At 39.0% G+C, this 21,997-nt stretch overlaps 1 protein-coding gene across 8 annotated transcripts in view; it reads right to left on the bottom strand.

Annotated features, from left to right (window-relative positions):
- The window catches only part of fryl (furry homolog, like), a 361,259-nt gene that overhangs the window by 61,714 nt on the left and 277,548 nt on the right, over window positions 1-21,997 (bottom strand). For all 8 annotated transcript variants that reach the window (XM_048544223.2, XM_059647684.1, XM_059647683.1 and 5 more), the window contains 7 exons: window positions 16,697-16,867; window positions 15,679-15,819; window positions 9,329-9,532; window positions 8,786-8,947; window positions 7,878-7,952; window positions 4,847-5,023; window positions 2,860-3,060 (listed from right to left, as the gene is read on the bottom strand). In XM_048544223.2, coding sequence (XP_048400180.2) covers window positions 2,860-3,060; window positions 4,847-5,023; window positions 7,878-7,952; window positions 8,786-8,947; window positions 9,329-9,532; window positions 15,679-15,819; window positions 16,697-16,867 — 1,131 coding nt within the window. The remainder of the gene's footprint in view (window positions 1-2,859; window positions 3,061-4,846; window positions 5,024-7,877; window positions 7,953-8,785; window positions 8,948-9,328; window positions 9,533-15,678; window positions 15,820-16,696; window positions 16,868-21,997) is intronic.

Consider the following 21,997-nt stretch of genomic DNA (forward strand, 5'->3'; position numbering starts at 1 on the left):
TGAACATAGTAGGCCAAGCAGTATCCTCGGAGCAGGAAAGCTGACGTTTTGAGCCTAGACCGTTCATCAGAAAAGGGGGATGGGGAGAGGATTCTGAAATAAATAAGGAGCAAGGGGGAGGTGGATCGAAGATGGATCAAGGAGAAGATAGGTGGAGAGGAGACAGACAAGTTAAAGAGGTGGGGATGGAGCCAGTAGTGGTGAGTGTAGGTGGGGAGGTAGGGAGGGGATTGGGCAATCCGGGGAGGACGGACTGGTCAAGGGGGTAGGATGAGGTTGGTAGGTAGGAAATGGGGGTGCAGCTTGAGGTGGGAGGAGGGGATAGCTGATAGGAAGAACAGGATAGGGAGGCGGGGACGAGCTGGGCTGGTTCTGGGATGCAGTGGAGGAGGGGGGGTGATTTTGAAGCTTGTGATTGGGTCGCAGGGTTCCCAGGCGGAATATAAGTTGCTGTTCCTGCAACCTTTGGGTGGCATCGTTGTGGCACTGCAGGAGACCCAGGATGGACATGTCACCTAAGGAATGGGAGGGGGAGTTGAAATGGTTCGCAACTGGGAGGCGCAGGTGTTTATTGCAAACCGAGCTTAGGTGTGTTTTGCAAAGCGGTCCCCAAGCCTCTGCTTGGTTTCACCAATGTAGAGGAGGCCACAATGGGTACAGTGGATGCAGTACACCACACTGGCAGATGTGCAGGTGAACACGTGCTTGATGTGGAAGGTCATCTTGGGGCCTGGGATAGGGGTGAGGGAGGAGGTGTGGGGACAGGTGTAGCACTTCCTGCAGTTGCAGGGGTAAGTGCCGGGGGTGGTGGGGTTGGAATGGGAGTGTGGAGGGATCAAGGGAGTCATGGTGGTCCTTCTGGAAAGCAGAAAAGGGTGGGGAGGGAAAAATGTCTTTGGTGGTGAGGTCGGATTGCAGATGGTGGAAGTGTCGGAGGATGATGCGTTGGATCCGGCGGTTGGTGGAGTGGTATGTGAGGACGAGGGAGATTCTCTTTTGGCGGTTATTGGGGGGACGGGCTGTGAGGATTGTGCAGGAGACACAGTCAAGGGCATTCTCGACCACTGAGGGGGGGGGATGTTGCGGTCCTTGAAAAACGAGGACATCTGAGTTGCACAGGAGTGGAATGCCTCATCCTGGGAGCAGATGCGGCAGAGGCGAAGGAATTGGGAATAGGGGATGGCATTTTTGCAGGAATCAACCCACTGACTTCCACAGCTACCTAGGATACACCTCCTCCCACCCACCTTCCTGCAAAAATGCCATCCCCTATTCCCAATTCGTTCGCCTCCGCCGCCTCTGTTCCCAGGATGAGGCATTCCATTCCTGTGCATCTCAGATGTCCTCGTTTTTCAAGGACCGCAACTTGCCCCCTCCCCGAATAATGGATTCCAACAATTTCAACATGGCAGATGTTTGGCCAGCTGTCTTACAGTTTTCTGCTTTCTGACTCCCTCTTTTCTGTAATAAAGATCATGAGTGTAATATGGTTGACATGTTGTCTTTGGGCTGCCAAAATATGTTGAAAATAAACATGTCAGCAAAGTTGAAGCCAGGGAATAAAAGAGATAATGGCAGCATGTTTATTTGTGAGAGTGACAGGAAATAGGATACTGATCAAAAGCTCTTTTTCAGACTAGAGGTAAGTACTCAGGGGCTAGAATGACATACGCTTGGCTGTACAGAACACATTTTCAAAATTTGTAGAAAACAAAATTTAAAAGTACTGTGAACTGCAAGCTAATACACATTAAATTTTAATTTTGGTCGGAAGAGAGGTAATATAAACTAATAGGTAGAAAAAGGTATGTGCACCAAAGTGTGAGAGTGGCAGGGCAGGGTGAGAAATTGGCTCAACAGGCATATACGATAAGGCTTTATAAATAGTAGAATACAGTATAAAAGCAATAAAGCCAAGATAATACTTTATTATACTGTTTTGGTCTCAACTAGAGTAGTATGTAAATTTCTAGGCATTACACTTTCGGAAGAATGTGAATATTAGTGAGGTCTCAGGAAAGCTTTGTGAGAATGGCTTTGGGATAAGCAATTTCAGTTAAATGGAAATTGAAGCAGCTAAGAAGACTGAGAGGAGATCTTGAGGGGGATCTGGATAGAACACATAGAAACTGAACCTATTGATAAAACTAGTAAGAACTAGAGTTTTAAGATAAATGACTAAAGAATTAAAAGTAACAAAGAAAATCTTTTTTATTCAGTGAGTGATCAGGATTCAGAATACAAGATTTGTCCTAACTGTTCAATTGCTCTTGCAGAAATACAGTATCAAATTAACAAGCTAAGTGATCTTCTATGTTGCGCACATCCCACTGTACGCTGATGGCAGTCCTAGAGAAATCTCACTACCAATTAAACCAGTAAGGTGACATTAATTTGTTCAAAACAAAAAGGGAAAAAAGGAAATTGATAAGTTCAAATATCAATGAAAAATCAATGGGATTTGGGCAGGTATATATTCCTTAACGTTATTCATTTAACAAAAGTTCTGAAACAGACTTTAAAATGTATATTTCATGTGATGTCTTGTGCCAACTGCATAATTCATTTAATTGCTTTCTCAATCCTTCTGATCATTACTGATGTGGTTAAGAAAGCATATTTTATTCTGAGAAACAGAAATTTGAAATTGCTTATGGTACAAATTATGACCCATGAGTAGCTAGATTTTGATAGTGAGAAATGTCAGGAATTCAAAAAAACAGCATTAGAATTGACATTAAATCTTAAAGATTCATAACCTCCTAAAGTTCACTTGCTATATATCCATTAGCAGAACTCCTGAAACAAAAACATAAATATAAATGGATTGTGTAACACAGGAGAAAAGCAATGACTTACTATCTGTGATTGGGTTAACATCTGACTTTCAGCCAACACCTCCTCCTCAGATGATTCATCGGTGTCCTCCTGATTGGTTAAGGTTAAGCTGGGTGTGCTTCCTGAATACTGGAATTCCTGAAGTGATGGTGTATCTCCTTTCTCGATGCTATCCAATGAACGCCTCCGCACACCCCAGTTAAAGTTGTCCATGCTTTCACCCTGCAACAGTTTTACTTTTAATTTATTATTTCTTGATAACAATTTTCTTAAAAGCTGCAATTCATAGAATCACCTGAAATGCTGCCAGAGCATTATGGGGCTGTATATTAAAGGTGTGTTGATAGTAGCTTATTAAGAGTGTGTTGAAAGTAGCTTATTCCATGAACACACTGCACAATACAGCTCTAAATCCCTAGTGGCTAACTGAAATACCCATAAGTAATACAGTTTGTAGCAATACATGAAACATGCAGTCGATCACATTAATAAACATTGTTCACTATTATCTATTATGGCACTTTATGCAAATACGTAACATATTTACACAAGTTAAACATATTTTACATTCATTAACATTAAAAACTATCTTAAGAATGCAAGTGTGTTGCTTGTTAATTTTGTTTTTAATGTTTATTTACAGGCCTTGAAAGGCCAACATTTGCACACAAATATAAAGTGAACACTTTGGCTTTGCACAGTAATGCTATTCCATTAACTAACATTCAACATTTACCACAGACAAGACTCAACAAAACACTGCACCAGGCTGCAACTTACCTGCAGCTCCTGGTTAGCAATGAGGAAAAGAGATGACCAGCATTAAAAAGTAAGAAGAGAGAAATATTTGGCACGATGTAAGAAACAGGAGTATGCCTTAATCTGAACAAACATCAATTACATTGAATTACCAGGTGTTTAATTAGGGTGTGAAACTTCAAGTAACAAAACACAAGCAGGATGTGCAAATCATCTTTTTTTTAAACATTTCATCAGCTGCATATGCTATTTAAAGATATTATCCAAGTCTCTCGGAGCTGCCTGTGACTTTTGAATTCCCCGGCTATCCTCTTCTTTCTAGGGAAAACCTGCTGTTTTAAATTTGTCTCATAACAGGAAGCCTGAAGTATATTGGGACAGAATGGAAGCCATGGCTGTTCTCTGGCAAAATACCAACAACCTATAGTCAATCAGTGACATTCTCTGACAGTCACTGATATCATGTAGGCAAACATGGAAGTTAACAATTACATAAGACTCCAAATTAGCATGAATTAAATGGGCACTGAATCTACTTTGCTAGCACAGGTTAAGAGCTTTCCCAATCTTCCCTCATTTGAATCATGACAGTTTTATAGCCACTTTGAATAAGTAGTTGGGATCTTGGTTTATAATCTTAATCAAAAGAAGAAACCTCCAACACGAGGTGCTTTCTTGGTACTGCATTAATGCATCAACACAATTAGATGTTCAAATTTTACATTGTAGCTTGAATCAACAACAGTGAGTTAGAAGCGGTCCCACAAAGTAATTTCACATTTGACTCTTTAAAATTCAATCTAAGTTTGTTAACAGTGAATCCAGGAAAATGTTCATGCAAAGTGCTGTGACGTAAGGCTTTCTTGAACAATCAGTGTATTCAAAAGCAAAATCAAATTAGGAAGCAGATTCACTTTTTTTTGTATTTTCCCAATCTACAGGAAGATTTACATTATTTATTTAAAATGCACTTAAAGTACAGGTTACAAACATTTGTTTTACTAAATATCAAAGAGGAAACCAGAATTATCTCCAATGGTTTCCAAAATTATAGTCCAGAGTGATTTGCATTTTATGAACAATATTCAAGTTCTACCTTCAAGGAAAACAAAGTGCAACTTGGATATAGTGTTATAACATAATGTCCCTTTTCTGATACTCAACTTAGTTATCATGTCCTTGGTGCAATAAAATATAATAAACATGCAATTTTAGTTTGCCATCTCAAACTACTGCAGAAGTTTCTTACCTCCGCATCTTCCAGTTCAACATCTAAGAAGTCAAAATCCTTCAACACTCCAAATTGCTGTTCAGTATTAGCATCCTCTACTGGTACTTCCTCTTCTCTGATTGGCTCTTCAGTTGTGGAGATTAAACTTGTCTGCTGCTCTGCAATATCTAAGTCTTCACTGGATGAAAATATAACCTAAAAAATGTTTTGCAATTATACACAGGTAATAATATGCCTTTGCAAAAACACGTTTTGAAATCACTGTTTTACTCTCCCCACTTTTAAGCCTCCTCGTGTCTGAGGTTGAATACATGGCCAGCTCCCAAGTCTGTGCCAATGATATCGAATGCCTGGGTACTAGGAAATGGTACGCCAGTATTGCTTTTCTTTTTTGAATTTTACATCCACCTGGGATTAGCATAAGTTGTATTCTGATTCTTCATGTTTGCTGACCAACAGAGAGTCAAATTGAGGAACGTCTGGATTTTAAAATTCTCATCCATGTTTTCAAATCTCTGCTTGATGCAGTCCAAGTTCAAATGCAGCAAGTCCTGGACAGTATCCAGGTTTGGGGTGAAAAGTGGTAAATAACATTCATGCCACACAACAGTAAGGCAATGACCATCTCCAACAAGAGAAAGTCCAACCATCATCCCTTGACATTCAATGGCATTATCCCCACAATCAACATCCTGGGTGTTAGCACTGACCAGAAACTGAACTGGACTAACTACATAAATACTGCAGCTGCAAGACCAAGACAAAGACTAGAAATTTTACAATAGGTCGCTCACTTTCTGACTCTCCAAAGCCTGCCCACCATGTGCAGAGTATGATCAGGTGTGTGATGGAATATTCCCCAGGTGCCTGGATGAGTGCAGCTTCCACAACACAAAAGCAACTTGACACCAAACACAAGGGAATACCATGACATGCAAATTCTCCCCGAGGTCATTCATCATCTTTACGTGGAAGTATATAGCTGTTCATTCAGTGTAGCTGGGTCAAAATCCCGCAACCCCCTCTCTAATAACATTGTGGGTGGATCAAACAGACTGCAGAGGTTGGAAAATATTTTTCTTATCTTAAATCTTTGCCCATTTTGGCCAAATCTTTGGTCATTGATCCCTCAATGAGGGGGAAAAGTCTCTTCCTGTCCACCCTATCTATGCCCCTCATAATTTTATATGTCAACCATATCCCGTTCCATACACCTTCTTACCCAACTACCTGTTCTGTTATGTGCACACCAAGGTACCTCCGATTGTTGGTGCTTCCCAAGGTCATACTGTTCATCATGTATTCCCTCACTTGCATTCTGAAGAAGGATGATAACACACAAGCTGCCAGACCCGCTGAATTTTCCAGCAATTTGTTCTTAATTTCATCTTGTTTGTCCTGCCCATACTTATTCAAATTGAATTCCACTTGCTACTGATTAGCCCAGCTGACCAGCCCATCCATACCCTCCTGTAAACTAAGGCTATTCTTCTCACAATTTACCATCACGTCAATTTTACTTTTTTTATCATCTGTGAAATTACTGAATAACCCTCCTACATATAAGTCTAAATCACTTAAAAAAAATCCAACAATACCATTTCAGAACAAGCAGGGGGTTTATCCCGTGTCCTGGCAAACAGTTCTCTCTCCAGTAACAGAAGATTGACAAGAAATTTGATTGATCAGTTTAAACTGTAAGGAATTTAGAGTGGAAACGTTTACCTCTGGAAGACACCAATTTAAGGTAATTGGCAAAACAAAAATAAAGAGATTAGGAAAATATTTCTTCATGCAGAAAATGGTTAAGATCTGGACTGCAGTACCTCAGTGTTGGGTAGAGGCAGATTAAGATTGGGAAGCCCCCACTTAAGACAAAGGTAAGGAGAATTTTTTCTCTCAGATTTCTTTCTCTTTGGAACGCTCTTCCTCAAAAGATGGTGGAATTAGACTATTTGAGTATTTAGAAGGCTCAGCTAGATGGATTCTTGATGAGCAATGTGGAGAAAGGTTAATTGTGGTTGGCAGAAATGTGGAGTAATCAGATCAGCCATAATCTTAATGAACGGCAGAGCAGGCTTCAGGAGCCAACTCTTACTCTTAATTTATAAACATATACACACATAAGCTTATGCCAAAGGTTTCTAAAGTGAACTTGAAAAGCACCTGAAAAGAACCACCTTGCAGGGCTACAAGAATGGGGAAAAGGGTGAGAGACTAATGTCAGCTGTGCTGCTCTTGCAGCAAGCTAGCATTGACATGACAGTTTAAGTACCTAGTTTTATGCTGTGATTCACTTCTAAAAGATTTTCTTATTATCAGGTAATTGAAAAATTTCTCTCACACACTCACTCTACTCTTCTTATATTCTGTATTGGACACCTTTTGTGTAACATTCTTTATTCTGTTGCTATTTGTGCCTCCCAAGCACTGTATTTCTGGTTTCCACTTCTACTTTTACAAAAAAAAATGGTCAATACATCCTCTCAATTTTGAACATTTGCTACATAACTCACCTTTTCTCCTTTGCCCTGATGGGATTATTACTTAACAGGCCAACTTTCACACATGTATGATGATAAAAAACTTTGCATCTTTATTACCCTTCTCCACATGAAGGTTATTACTGTGTTTTCTAACTGGTTAATTATTAAGTCCTTAAATGTAAAAGAATTTTGTTCAACTGAACATTTGCAAGATTAAAAACATATTTATTAACATTCTCCCTACTGCAGCTAGCTCTCTCAGATTGAAAATAAACTGCACAATCTTGATATTAAATGTTATTTCAGTGATAACTGGATCCTGCGATTATCTGAGCTAAACATACAGTGGGATAAAAAAAAATCAATGCGGACAGTTTGTTCTTGTCATCGTCCTAACATTTTTATAATTAAACATCTATTCAATGCCCACCAAGGACAGAAGATATCACTTTTTAAAGAGCTTTGGTAAAAGCAGATTCAAATGAAAGAAGTTTTACTTTAAAACACTGTAGAGTCCTGAAATTGAAAATAAACTTTAGATGGAAAGAAAATGTTTAACTTACTGAAGGGTTCTTGGGGAGACCAACTTCTTGGCCACAAAGTGACAGCACATTCATTAATTTCTCTCGTGTTCTTCTCTGAAATAAAACAAGCAAAGGTTTCATGAGAATAAAAGATTCAGAACATTTTCCAACAACTTATTCATTCAAACTAAATACCATAAATTGTGAATATGAAGAAGCTACTTCACAGCTTATACTTATACATACACTTCTGCAAGAAAGTAAAGCCAAAATCAAAGTGTCACATCCTCAGAAAAAAACTTTGCGTTTGCTTCCACCATGGCTCTCTCACACACAGCGCTGTATAGCAATATCAATTTCCAAGGTTTTCCTCAAGGAACAGTAACAAAATAACTTTTGGTTCCATGAAGAAATTGATTAATACTTCATGCGAAATGTTGGATCATCATGTGATAAACAGCAAGTCACTGAAGTAATATTTTGGGCTGTTTTAGTACATTATTATATTGCTGCCAAGCCCAAATAATTTGGGGCACAATATAAACCTGTTCTTTACAGTTCTGACTAACATTAGTGACTTTCACTGATCCTGAATGTTCAAGGTGCGAAAGCCCTAGGAAATATTATTTTATCCAACTCAGGTATCTAGTGTCAGCACCAAAGAACTGTGGGGTCAACTATAACTAAGGTTTGAACGCAAAGTGATGTTTTTTTTCTCCTCTGTTCTACCAACTACATCACAAGACCTGAACAGCATTCCATCTACAACAGCACGATGGTCCATCAACCGTATCAAGTTTGAATAAGATTATCAATTAGTGCTAAACTTCAGTGGAATAGATATTTTCATAAGACTTCATTTGCAAGATATTTGGTAAGATATGATTTATCTGAAGACATGATTTATCCAGACTAAGTGAGTTTGGTTTGAATGGAACTCTCTGTACCTGAGATAGCTGTGGCCTTTTCCAGCTGACGGGCACTAAGGCATTTGAGTTGGACCCTGAAGATGTAGAAGAGGTACTGCGAGTGACAGCAATAACTTTTGGCTTTCCATTTCGGCATGCAGCACTATGCTGATCACCATACTTCTGTCCTATAATTGGCGTCTACATATTCCAAAATAGGATTAAAATAAAATTAGCCAGGTACACTTAGAAAAATGGATTCAGTGAAATTTCTTTGCTGTATACAAATCACAAACATTCACATGCCTAACGTAAGCTCTGTAACAGCAGACCAGTGAAATACAAGGATAAAAGCTTCATCCAGGTTTTTCAATAGTAGCAACATATATATGATTATAAATCTAAAATACTATAATTGGAACATGAATAGACAAAACAACAAAAAAAAAACTGCAAGAAAGAAAAGGATTCATATCGGTCCTTTATCGAACAATGACAAATAGCTGTTAAGATGTTCACTATTAATGAACTTACTTTCTAAAGGTACAGTTATTTTGATACCCATGAACGCTAGATACATACCTCAGAGATGTCAAAGTGGAAATCTAAAGTCTTTCCAGGCAATTCTTTTGAAGCATTGTTCCAAATTTTTGTGAAGGAAATTTCAGGAGATGTACAGGACTCGCCTCCGTAATTTGATCTATGCACTTCATCTGGCACAACAAGGCTGGCTGAACGAGATACCACTAATTTCAAAATATTAAGCGCTTCCTTCCAGTATGGGCTCTAAGTAAAATAAATTAAACGATGACTTTACTGCTCAACATGCTTGCACTGTATAAAATGCCAGAGAACCGCAAAATATGTTGTAATCTGATTATATCATACCAGTGCAATGAAACAAGATTATAATCCAAAGGATGCATGACAGAGTCAGCTTTGTGAATTTAAAGCTGAGTAAGGATAAGAGAACAGCAGAACACTGTAATTAGGAATGACAATAAATAACACCCTTTCCATTAACTCCCACATCCTATGAATGAATAAAACTGTAACTAGGGTCCCTTCACTCTAAAAAAAGCATTTCATTGCTTTTTCCTTTGATGTATCATACATTATTAATAGTCTTGTTTGTAAACTTTGGACAAAACATTTTAAAATCTGCTAATAGTTGGTATTATGGGGGTTACATAGGACTAGCTTGTCTACTGCTTCTTTCAGTCCATCCAATGAAACTAATAATAGTCTCCCTTGATCCAGCATGACTCCACATTAACGAAAACCAAAAGAACTGCACATGTGGTATATCACGCATAAAAACAGAAAGGGGGGTCACCGGACTCGAAACGTTAACTCTGTTTTCTCCTCCACAGATGCTGCCAGAACTGCTGAGATTTTCCAGCAACTTTGTTTTTGTTCCACATTAATGATTCCCTAAACATTAATTTTTAAGCTGTCCTTAAAGTTGTTCTACTTACTTAATCACCAACCAAACTTCCAAATGATAAATGCTCACTCATGCCATAATCTCAAAACCAAATACTCACACAAAGCTACATGCAGCTTTCTATTAAGTTCTTGCTACTGCAACGATGAGTGAAATTAAATGCATCAACAAACATGGCCAAGAGCTGAAATCAGTTCATGCTTTCTCTTCTCTTTTCAAAAAATGGATAATTTTCCCCAAATTGTTAATTTATACATTGTTCTGCTGAATAACTAGAACTCAAACAAAATACACATTCACAATGCAGATCAATTGCAACTGATGAAATTATTGTATGATTATGAGATATTTATTAAAACAAAAGAGAGAGTATTGGTGAGAGGAGACATAATGGGAACTGCAGACGCTGGAGAATCCAAGATAACAAAGTGTGGGGCTGGATGAACATAGCAGGCCAGGCAGCATCTTAGAAGCACTTGTGCTCCTAAGACGCTGCTTGGCCTGCTGTGTTCATCCAGCCCCACACTTTGTTATCTAGTACTGGTGAGGGAATCTGATGAATTAATTAAAAAATAGACTAATAGGTACCACAGGCTTGACACAAAAGGGTTGTAAAAGCCAAGAGAACTGCAGATGCTATAAATCAGGAACAAAAACAAAGTTGCTGGAAAAGCTCAGCAGGTCTGGAAGAATCTGTGGAGGAGAAAACAGAGTTCTGGATGTGAGTTTGCTCGCTGAGCTGCAAGGTTCGTTTTCAGATGTTTCGTCACCATTCTAGGTAACATCATCAGTGAGCCTCCCACGAAGCACTGGTGTTATGTCCCGCTTTCTATTTATCATTAGCTGCTGAACTTAAAAGACCCTATACAGACAACAAATAAAACGAACGTCATCTACAAAATACCTTGCAAGAACTGTGACAAACACTACATTGGACAAACTGGCAGAAAGCTAGCCACCAGGATACATGAACATCGACTAGCCACAAAACGACATGACCCACTATCACTCGTATCCTTACATACAGCTAAGGAAGGACACCACTTTGATTGGGACAACACATCCATCCTAGGACAAGCCAAACAGAGACATGCACGAGAATTCCTAGAAGCATGGCATTCCAACCAGAATTCCATCAACAAACACATTGACTTGGAGCCAATCTACCATCCCCTGAGAAAAAGAACAGGAAATGACATCACCAACCTAAGGAAACCTAACCAGATAAATAGAAAGCGGGACATAACACCAGCGCTTCGTCAGAGGCTCACTGATGATGTTACCTAGAATGGTGACGAAACGTCTGAAAACGAACCTTCCAGCTCAGCGAGCAAACTCACATCCAGAACCTCAACCTGAGCTACAAATCTTCTCAAAACTCACTAGAAAACAGAGTTAATGTTTTAGGTCTGGTGACCCAGTTCTAATTTTGGTCACCGGACCCGAAATGTTAATTCTGTTTTCTCCTCCACAGATGCTGCCAGACCTGCTAAGCTTTTCTAGCAATTTTGTTTTTGTGTTGCACAAAAGGATTGTGTTCCGGTTGGCAGAATGTGATGGGGGGTGTACCACAGGGATTAATATTTTGAGGTTTCACTTATTTATAATTTACATTAATGATTTGGATGAAAGGACCAAATCTATGGTTGCTAAATTTGCTGAGGTACAAAGATTAGTGGGAGTGTAAGTTGTGAAGGGGTTTATAATGAGTCTGCAAAGGATGAAAATAAGTTAATTCAGTGAGCCAAAATTTGACAAATGGAAAATGCAATCCTCTCCACTTTTGGCAGGAAGAATAAAAAAGCAGCATATTATTTAAATGGCAGGGCTGAAGAAAGTTGATGCTACAAGGCGATTCGAGTGTTCTGGTACATGAATCACAAAATTAGTATGCAGTTGCAGCAAGTAATCTTGATCAGATGGGGAAGTGGGCTTGGCATATGCAACTCAACATGGACAAGTGTGAGGTGTTGCACTTTGCAAAGTTAAACCAAGGTAGGACTCATACAGTAAATGGTAAGGTCCAGAGGAGTGTTGTGGAACAGATGGACCCAGGAGTACAAGTACATAGTTCACTGCAAACAATGTCACTGGTGGAGAGGTTGGTAGAGAAAGCATTTAACATGCTGGCCTTCTTCAGTCAAGGCACCGAAAATAGGAGTTCGGATGTTATGCTACAGTGTATAAGTCGTTGGTGAGGCCACACTTGGGAGTATTGTGCACTATTTTGGTCACCATTTTATAGGAAAGACATAGTTAAACTGTAAAATGTGCAAAGATGGTGCCAGGAGTAGTAGGCCTGAGTTATAGGAGGAGGTTGGCCAAGAAGGGACTTTATTCCTTGGAACGTAAGAAAATAAGGGGTGACCTTATTGAGGCGTATAAAATCATGAGGGGCATAGATAGGATGAATGCATATAGTTTTTTTTCCCCCCAGAGATGGGGAATTGAAAACTAGAGGTGAGAGAGGAGAGATTTAAGAAGGACCTGAGGGGCAACTTCTTCATGCAGCTTGATGCATATATGGAATGGGCTGCTCGAGAAATGGATGATGCAGGTACAGTAGCTAAATGTAAAAAACATTTGGGCAGGTACATGGTTGGGAAGGGTTGAGAGAGATATGGACCAAATGTGGGAAAATTGGAAATTGCTAAGTGGCTAACATGGCCAGTATGGACCAGTTTGGGCCAAAAGGCTGGTTTCCATGTTGTATTACTCTATGACTCTTAAGTGAATTGAGAGACAATTGCAATGCCATTTACTGTAACGGCAATACAATATAAAAGTAGGCATATTTTGCTGTAGTTGCAATTAGCATTGGTGTCGCCACATCTGGAATATTATGCGCAGTTTTGGTCCGTGTATTTCAGATAGGATGCAAACGAATCAGTTCAGAGAAGGTTCACTCGACTAAACCTGGGCTGGTGGTTAGTGGAGATCATACCTGAGGAAAGATTAGACAGATTTGACCTGTACCACTGGAGTTGAGAAAAGGGGTTATCATATTGAGACATACATAATCCTTAGGGGTAAATGACAGTGTGAATTCTGAAAAGATGCTTCAATTTGTGGGACAGATTAGATCTTGGGGAGACAGTTTTAAAGTCTGAGATGAGGAGAGTTATTTTTCCCTCAGCTGGTTGAAAGTCTTTGGAGCTCTGTTCCCCAGAAAGCAGTAAAAGTGGAACAGTTGATCAGATGAAGATCAATTCTAGACTAACTGAGAGTCAATAATAGATAACAAAGTGTGAAGCTGGATGAACACAGCAGGCCAAGCAGCATTTGTGCTCCTGAGATGCTGCTTGGCCTGCTGTGTTCATCCAGCTTCACACTTTGTTATCTTGGATTCTCCAGCATCTGCAGTTCCCACTATCACTGAGAGTCAATGATTGTTTTGGACAGGTGGGAATGTGGAGGGTGAGACTATAATTAGATTAGATGTGATTTTTATGAATGGTGGAAGAGATTAGAACAGCTGAATGGCCTACTCCTGCTCTTAACTCATCTCTTCACAAGAATGTATCAGATCAAGATAAATACTACCTGGCTAGCACCATTTCTTTAATCCAATGAAAAATGTTGTAAAAATGTAACTTCCCCCATCTTATGTTCCAGTTCTAAAAGCAAAGTTTGTTTCCTGCAAGCATTTTTTCATCATCTGTACAGAATAATTCACAAAATGTAATGATTCCATCAATGCATGGCATACTGCGATCAGAAATATCAAAACGCTGCTTCCTCACCCTATCCAATCTATCATTCCCTTTAACAACTGCATATACTCAACTGACGTTGAAATTCCATCAAAACCCTTTCAAAGTTGAATGACCATGACGATAACAGCAAGTCCAAACGTTGACAGCCCAAAAATTATAGCAATCACTGAATTCACAAACTTCTCCATATATCAGTTTAAAAAATAAAGTGCTCTGCTGTTGAAATTACTGTCTTAAACATTCAATTTCTCATCTGATTATTAATGTGCCCTTTGAATAATATTCTGTCTACTTCCTTAGTTTCTTTTGTAAGGATCTATTCTAACCAGAAAATAAAAATGTACAAGGTAAATAAATATAGTTGAACTGACATAAACATTTCATGTATAGCTTGTACAATTACACTTTTTGCACTCCAAATGGTAACTCTTTAAAAACAAACCAAAGGAAAAAAAACTTCAACCCTCTTTTAAAAGGGATAGATTTTAAAATGGAAATGTTTGTTGTTTCACACAGTTCCCCAATGGCCATTCATGCCAAGTTCCATCCTGAGGCAACAGAGGAATTGCAAAAAGCACTGTATTGATTCATTTTCCAGATATTTTAATCCATCGTGTTTTAAGTGCTCACAGGTTTTATGACACGACACCGGTTAATTTGAAATTCAAGAAACTATGCCTCAAATTTTAAGATTTCTTTACAATAAAAGATGGCACAAGAGGTCGAATCATCCTATGCATGAACAATCAATTAAAAATTGATTAAAAATTCCACATAGGTGGAGTTCCACATTTGTGATGAAATACTCATGTTTTGAGTTGCTTTATTAATGACAAAGTGAAGTTGAACATGTCCGTTTCCTAAGACTATATTTTTCCTGAATATAAAATCTAATTAAAGCTAAGATTTGAATTAAAGCTATATTTTAGAATGTGGTATTTTAAATAATGGTAAAATATTTGCACTTATATGCAGTTTCACAATGGTATCTAACGCACTTGGAGGAACCGCAAGGCTCACTGACACTTCTTTTAAAATCCCTGTCTCACTCAAATCTCATGTCCTCAGCATCTAACACAGTTCAGTATAAGCTTGAAGAACAGCAGCTTACCTTTTGATTAACCTTATATGCTCAACATAGGATACAAAAGCATCAGATTATTTTTTGACTTCATTTCAGATTTCTAGCATCTGCAGGAAAATTGTGAGGTTTTACTTCTATCCCATGTTATCAACTGCTGGCGCCCGAGTATAAACCCTTTAGCACTTGCACGGAGTCACAAACAATATTGCATGTTGCTAAGGAGTATACCCTCTACAGACTAAGCGGCAGGCTAATCACCTTAAGTTCAGCAAATGAGAAGTCTAATCTTAACTCTGGGAATTTGCATTAATTAAATAAATTGAAAAACTGCCATGCTGTTGCAAGATGTTTTCCACAGGTATCAAGTCAACCTAATATAATGGTAACTGAAGTGACTCAATCTCTATGTAAAAACTAAAAGTCTTATTCTTCTGGCTTGAACTGTAAGTTTGGTGACATAGATTGAGCAAGATATTGCAGAGATGTTTTATTAGTACAACAGACTGCAGAGATAAATCAAAATATTCATTTTCCAAATATTTTAGTCACAAGATACTCTTTCACATCCACCTTACTTAATGAATTTCAAAGCAAGACCTTCAATAATTATAATTTGCTCCAAATAATTATACTACAACTCAGAAATGAGACAAGCTTTGGCACAAAACTGCTTCTTACGACTAACCTGCACATACTTCCCGATGATCTTCATGATTTCCAAATTGAATTGTTTTACTGGAGTTCCAGACAGATCAATATGACTCAGAAGGCTATAGATAATCTGTAGCAATGACTGCTGCATACTAGCTAGGCCCTTTTCTAACAGCTGTTTGGGGAAAAATAGCATAGAGGTTAATACCTTTACAGCCATTTCAGTTTAATTTCATTGACAAAAAAATCCATGCATTTTTAAAAGTCCAATTGGCATTGATTGTTGTCAGTACTACACAAGCAAAGGTCATGTCATAATCACATTGTGCTTGCTAAATTCTACCTTTATGCATTTTGCAATTAAATTTTCAAGTAAAATTACTGGATCTTTTATGGCTTTTCTCATACCTCATGGGAAAAACAAATGTCCCTCCACCTGGATCACAGGTATAGGGATCTGGATTTTCAGAATCTGGAGTTTATGACGTTCCCTCCATTGGTAGTGATGTACAGTTGTAGATGTAAGTGTGTGATGACAAAATAGGAGAGCAAGGCATGCATGCAAATGTAACATACAATAGACAGCAATTATTTTAAAAGTCCAATGCTTTATTATTGCGAATTGGAAATGTGGTAAACTTAGTCAATCGAACTGAAAGAAACAGGTATTAAAAGTGAAATGATTCAGCCATTGTGATGAAAGCTACAAATACCAAGAGCATGTGATCTGAAGGAAATTGGTAAATATAGAGTCAAATCATCAGCTTAACAGTGTGATGGTTCTGCGTGCTAAATGGAGAAAATGGCTGACACATAGGGAAACTAGGATGGGCATTGAGGTCTAGGAGGGAACCTGACAATTAACTCAAAGACTAACAGGATAAATCCTTTATTTCAATAAAAGGTGAGGTAAAGTAGTCTTGGTTCTTGTATAACACTGGACAACAATTAATTTAAGAAAAAAGTTCAGGTTAGTATTTCCTCTATGCTTTAACAGACAAACTCTACAAGCCAACATGTCAATTAGATAAACAAAAGATAAGGAAAATTACCTCAGCTAAGTAAGTGACCAGGTTAAAAGTGATGTCCGAGAATGCATCGTGCAGGTATCGGCAAACCACATTAATCCAATTTGCACTGTCCCGTGAATAACTGTGTGTGCTGTAAAGGCTCATCATGTGAGCCAGGTTCGAGAGAGTGACTGTTTTTTCTTCTGCACACACCTAAGACAAAAATAATACATTATTTGACTACAAAAACATGGCAGGTATAAGCATTAACTGCCTGAAAACTTTGTTATCTGAACACAATGCCAGGATGTCTACGATTTCAGCTTCATTTTTTTTCCAGTGGCAATGCGACAGAAATGAAAATGTTACTTCAAAGGTCTTTTAAAAACTCATCAACTCCATTTATCTGTGGATACAGAAGTAGAATTAATATTTTTGAGCTGAAAATTATTGTTCTTTGGAACTAGATCACCTTGATTCTCTTTCAAAAGGCGTTGCTTGACTGGATGGGTTTTTCTGTAATTTTCAGAATTTTCCACAATAATACTCCAAGACAGCAACTGAGTTGGGACTCCTGATCCCAGGTCTCATCTGCTCCATCCACTTTTCTTTCCTTATTTTCTACTTTCTCTTGTTTTCCTTCTTGTACTTAATTCCTGTGAAGAACTCAGTTGCTTGTGGCAACTGAGCCCAGTGCGGGCTTGAGTGGGCCCAGTATGGACTGGTGGTGGAAGATTCAGTAAGATGGTGGCAGAAGAGTTGGCAGAAAGGCAAACATGAGACCCGGTATCAGCGGCTGCTACATTGGTGGCAGCGAAGTCAGTGAAGTGGGACCAGTGGTGAAAGATGGTGCCTGATAATTGGCAACTTCAATGTTGGTTGGTCCAGCGCTGGTGATGGCGAAGTGATGACAGAATGGGCATTCTGGTGATGTTGGTGAAGAAGGCAGCATCTGCAGTTAGCATTGGAATCAAAAGATATTGGGCTTCAGATGTGACGATGCAGTAGGCCCGAACGGGCTGTCAATGCAGGGGTATGGATTAGCCCCCAGCAAATTGTGGAGAATGCACCTCCCCTCCAGATATTGAGCGGAGCACATGAGGGAGGAAGATGAACTCTGTTTTTACTTTTACTTATGTTTGGTTTCTTAATTTTTTCTGTAAGTCAAAATGGCGCCAGGCCACAGTAACCTTTTATACTTTTCACTGTATTTATCTGATAAGTCTAACTGACAATAAATTATTCAATTCAATAATTCCTGTTTTTAATTCAGATTTCCAGCATCCACAACTATGTTGTTTTTACATTAAAAGTTCTGTTCTCAGATATCTGCTAATAATCCTAAGGTAGTTAGTTGACTTCCAAAAGGGTATGTGGGGCTTTTGCGAAAAATTAAGATTTACATTTAGACTATAAGACCAAGGAGAAGCAGGCCACTCAGCCCATTGAATCTGCTGTATCTTTCAATTAATCATGGTTAATCTGATAAATCCTCAGGTCCAATTTCTAGCCTGCTCCCCATAACCCTTAATGTCTTTACTGTTTAAAAAGAAAATCGGTATATATTACCCTTGAATATACTTAACCCAATCTCTACAACGCTCTGTGGCAAAGAATTCTATAAATTCATTACCCCGGAGAAGAAATTACTCTTAATTTCTAATTTAATAGGGCGACTTCTTATTCTGAGATTATGCTTTCTTGTCCTGGATATTTCCATGAGGAGAACAAACTTTCCACATTTACCCTGTTAATCTCCTAACACCCTTATGTTTCAATAAGATTGCCTGTCATTCTTCGAAACTCAAATGAGTACAGACTCAGCCTCTCATTATAAGACAGTCCTTCCACACACAGAATCAGCCTGGGAACCTTTTCTTGACTGTCCCCAACGCCAGTATATTATTCCTTAGGTAGAGGGCCCAGAACGCTTAACAATATTCCAACTGATGTCTGACTGATATCTTGCAGAGTTTTACTAAGATTGCCCTATTTTTACATGACATTCCTTTTGAATTCAAGGCCAATATTCCTTTTGCCTTCCTTATTAGCTGCTGAATTTGTATGCTGGCTTTTTGATCTTTCTCCATGAGGATTCCAAAATACTTCTGTCACAGGGGTTTCTGCAGTCTTTCTTCATTTACATAATATTCAGCTCCTTTACTCTTCCTGCCAAAGTGCACAACGTACCATTTTTCCACATTAAATTCCAACTGTCGAGTTTTTGTCCACTTGTTAAACCCGTGTAGACACTTTGTCACATCCTTACCACTTTCCTTCCCATCTATTTTTGTGCCATCTGCAAACACCGCTATAGTACATTCTCTTTCCTTATCCAAATCATTAAAATTTACTGTAAATAACTGTGGGTCCAGCACCAATCCCTGGGACATTCCACTATTACAGACTGCATTCTTGAAAATGACCATTTAGCCCAACACTCTCGTCTTTATTAGTTAGCTAATCCTCTAACCATGTTAATGTACTCTCTCTATCACCATGGGCTCTTATTTTATTAAGGAGCCTAGTGTGAAGTAACGTCAATTTTTTTTGGTTCACAGGATAAGTGCGTCACTGGCTAGGCAACATTTATTGCTCATTCCTAATTGCCCAGATGGCAGTCAAGAGTCAACCACATTGCTGTGGGTCTGGAGACACGTGTAGGGACACATGTAGTTTCCTTCCTTAAAGGATATTAGAGAACCAGATGGATTGCCCCCCAACAACTGACAGTGGAGTCACAGCCATCATAAGACTCTTAATTCCAGATACTTAATGAATTTAAATTCCACCTTCTGGCATGGTGGGATTCAAATCCAGGTCTCCAGGACATTATCTGGGTTTCTGGATTAACAGTCCAGCGATAATACCACTAGGCCAGTGCCTCCCCTTTATCTTCAAATCAGCAAAATAAATTACTTCCTATTTATATCTTTAGAAGTAAATAACTTTTACTTACAAATGGAAGGAGACTGGGCTCACTTGTCACTTCACACAGAAAGATAAGGAAATGCAGAATTATTTTTAGTTTTTGAGCCAGCTGTGTGGTGGTCACTCTTACCGATCCTGTCATGGACAGCTGACAGATTGAGAAGGATGAGGTCAAGTATATTTTTCCTTCTTGTTGGTTCCCTCAACACCTGCTGCAGACCCAATCTAGCGGCTATGTCCTTTAGGACCCGACCAGCTCGATCAGTAATACTGCTGCCAATCCACTCTTGGTTGAAATCCCCTACCCAGAGTACATTGTGTACCCTTGCAACCCTCACGTTTCCTCCATGTGTTGTTCAACATGGGGGGTACTGATTCATCAGCTGACGGTGGACGGTAATCAACAGACATGGTAAATCAGAAGTTTTCCTTGTCCGTGTTTAACCTAAAGCTAACGGGGCTCAGAGGACAATGCTGAGGACTCCCAAGGCAACTCTATCCCAAGTATATACCACCACATTTCTACCAAGTCTGTCCTGCCAGTGGGACAGGACATATCCAGGTGATGGTGGTGTCTGGGGCATTGCATGTAAGGTAAGATTCCACACATATGACTATGTCAGGCGGTTTCTTGACTAGTCTGGAGACAACTCTGCTAATTTTGGCAGTAACCTATCGATGTTAGTAAAGAGGACTTTGCAGGGTTGACATGGCTGTTTCTGCTGTCGTCTTTTCCAGTGCCTAGGTTGATACCAAGTGATCCATCTGGTTTTATTTTCTTTGAGGTTTTGTAGCTAGGCCATTTCAGAGGGCAAGTGAAAATCAACCACATTGCTGTGGGTCTGGAGTCGCATGTAGGCCAGACCAGGGGGCATCAGTGAACCTAATGGGTTTTTAATGAAAATTGGCAATGATTTCGTGGTCATCAGGTTCTTAATTCCAGATTTTTTGTTGATTGAATTCAAATTCCACAATCTGCTGTGGCAGGATTTGAACCTTGGTCCCCAGAACATTACCTGGGTGCCTTGGATTAAGAGTCTAGCAAAATTACCACTAGGCCATCGCCTTCCCTAGTTACCAGCTATTCATAATCTAGCATTAAAAGCACCATTTCCAAGTTTGTATGTGACACAAAACTAGGTGGGAGTGAGAGTTGTGAGGAGAGTGCAAAGACACTTCACGTGAATTTGGTGATGCTAGTGATTGGCCAAAAATCTGGCAGAAAGAATTCGGACAGAATTATCAGTGACCTTTTAGCAGCTTTCAGTAATAGTGACCATGATTGAACTTTACATTCAGTTTGAGGGGGAGAAAAGTTGGTTCAAAACTGGTATTTCAATCTTAAATAAGGAAGAATAATGATCATGGAAAGAGCTAGCTAAAGTGAAATGGCATATTAGGTTAAGGGATAGGTTTGCTCAGAGAGAGTTGAGAGTCTTTTGAACATTGTTCTTCCAAAGGCAGTAGAAGCAGAATATGAATATTTTTAAATGTATAGGTAGAGGTTCTTGATAAATAAAAGGTGTGAAATGGTATAGTTGGTAGTGGCAATATGGAGTAATTAGATTAACCATGAAAAAAAAGGCAGAGGAGGATCAAGTACAGGGATAGCAGGAACTGCCGAAGCTGGAGAATCTGAGAATAACACGGTGTGAAGCTGGATGAACACGGCAGGCCAAGCAGCATCAGAGGAGCAGGAAAGCTTGACTTTTTGGGTTGAGGCCCTTCTTCACAAAAGTGGAGGATCAAGTGTCTATTTCTGCTCCCAGTTCATAGGTTTGTATGCCTGTAGAGTGTGGGGTCATAACTGTTGTTAAGAAAATCAGAGATACAGAGATACAAAGTATATATAATAAATAGTAAAAGGGCAGGAAATGTTGAACTTGAAAGGAATCCAGAAATTCTTGTTTATGAGTAACAAAATGTTATAATACTGGTATAGGAAACAATTAAGGCACCAAATGATATGCTAGCCTTAATACAAGAGAATTTAATGTAACCAACAGCAAAGATATCTTGCAACTGATAAGCCCACACCTGAAGCAGTGTGTCCAATTTTGGTCTATTTACCTACGAAAAAAATAAAGAAAACATGAAGAAAAATAAAAGACTTGCCACAGATAAACGGCAATAAGACCATTAGAAATAAGAACAGGAGTAGGATGGTGAACCCCTTGAGCTTGCTCTGCCATTTAATAGGATCATGGTTGATCCAACACTCTACACATCCACCTTCCTGCCCTTTCTGTATAACCCTTGATTTCCCTAATGATTAAAGATCTATCTACCTCAGCCTTAAATAAGCACAAGGACTCTGCCCTCACAGCTGTCTGTGAAAAGGGGTTCCAAACACTTACAACACTAAGAAAATAAACTTGTCAGTCATTCAATTGGCCCCTTAATTTTAAGACT

This window comes from Stegostoma tigrinum, chromosome 1 (assembly GCF_030684315.1).
Source record: "Stegostoma tigrinum isolate sSteTig4 chromosome 1, sSteTig4.hap1, whole genome shotgun sequence".
NCBI classification, from domain to species: Eukaryota; Metazoa; Chordata; class Chondrichthyes; order Orectolobiformes; family Stegostomatidae; genus Stegostoma; species Stegostoma tigrinum.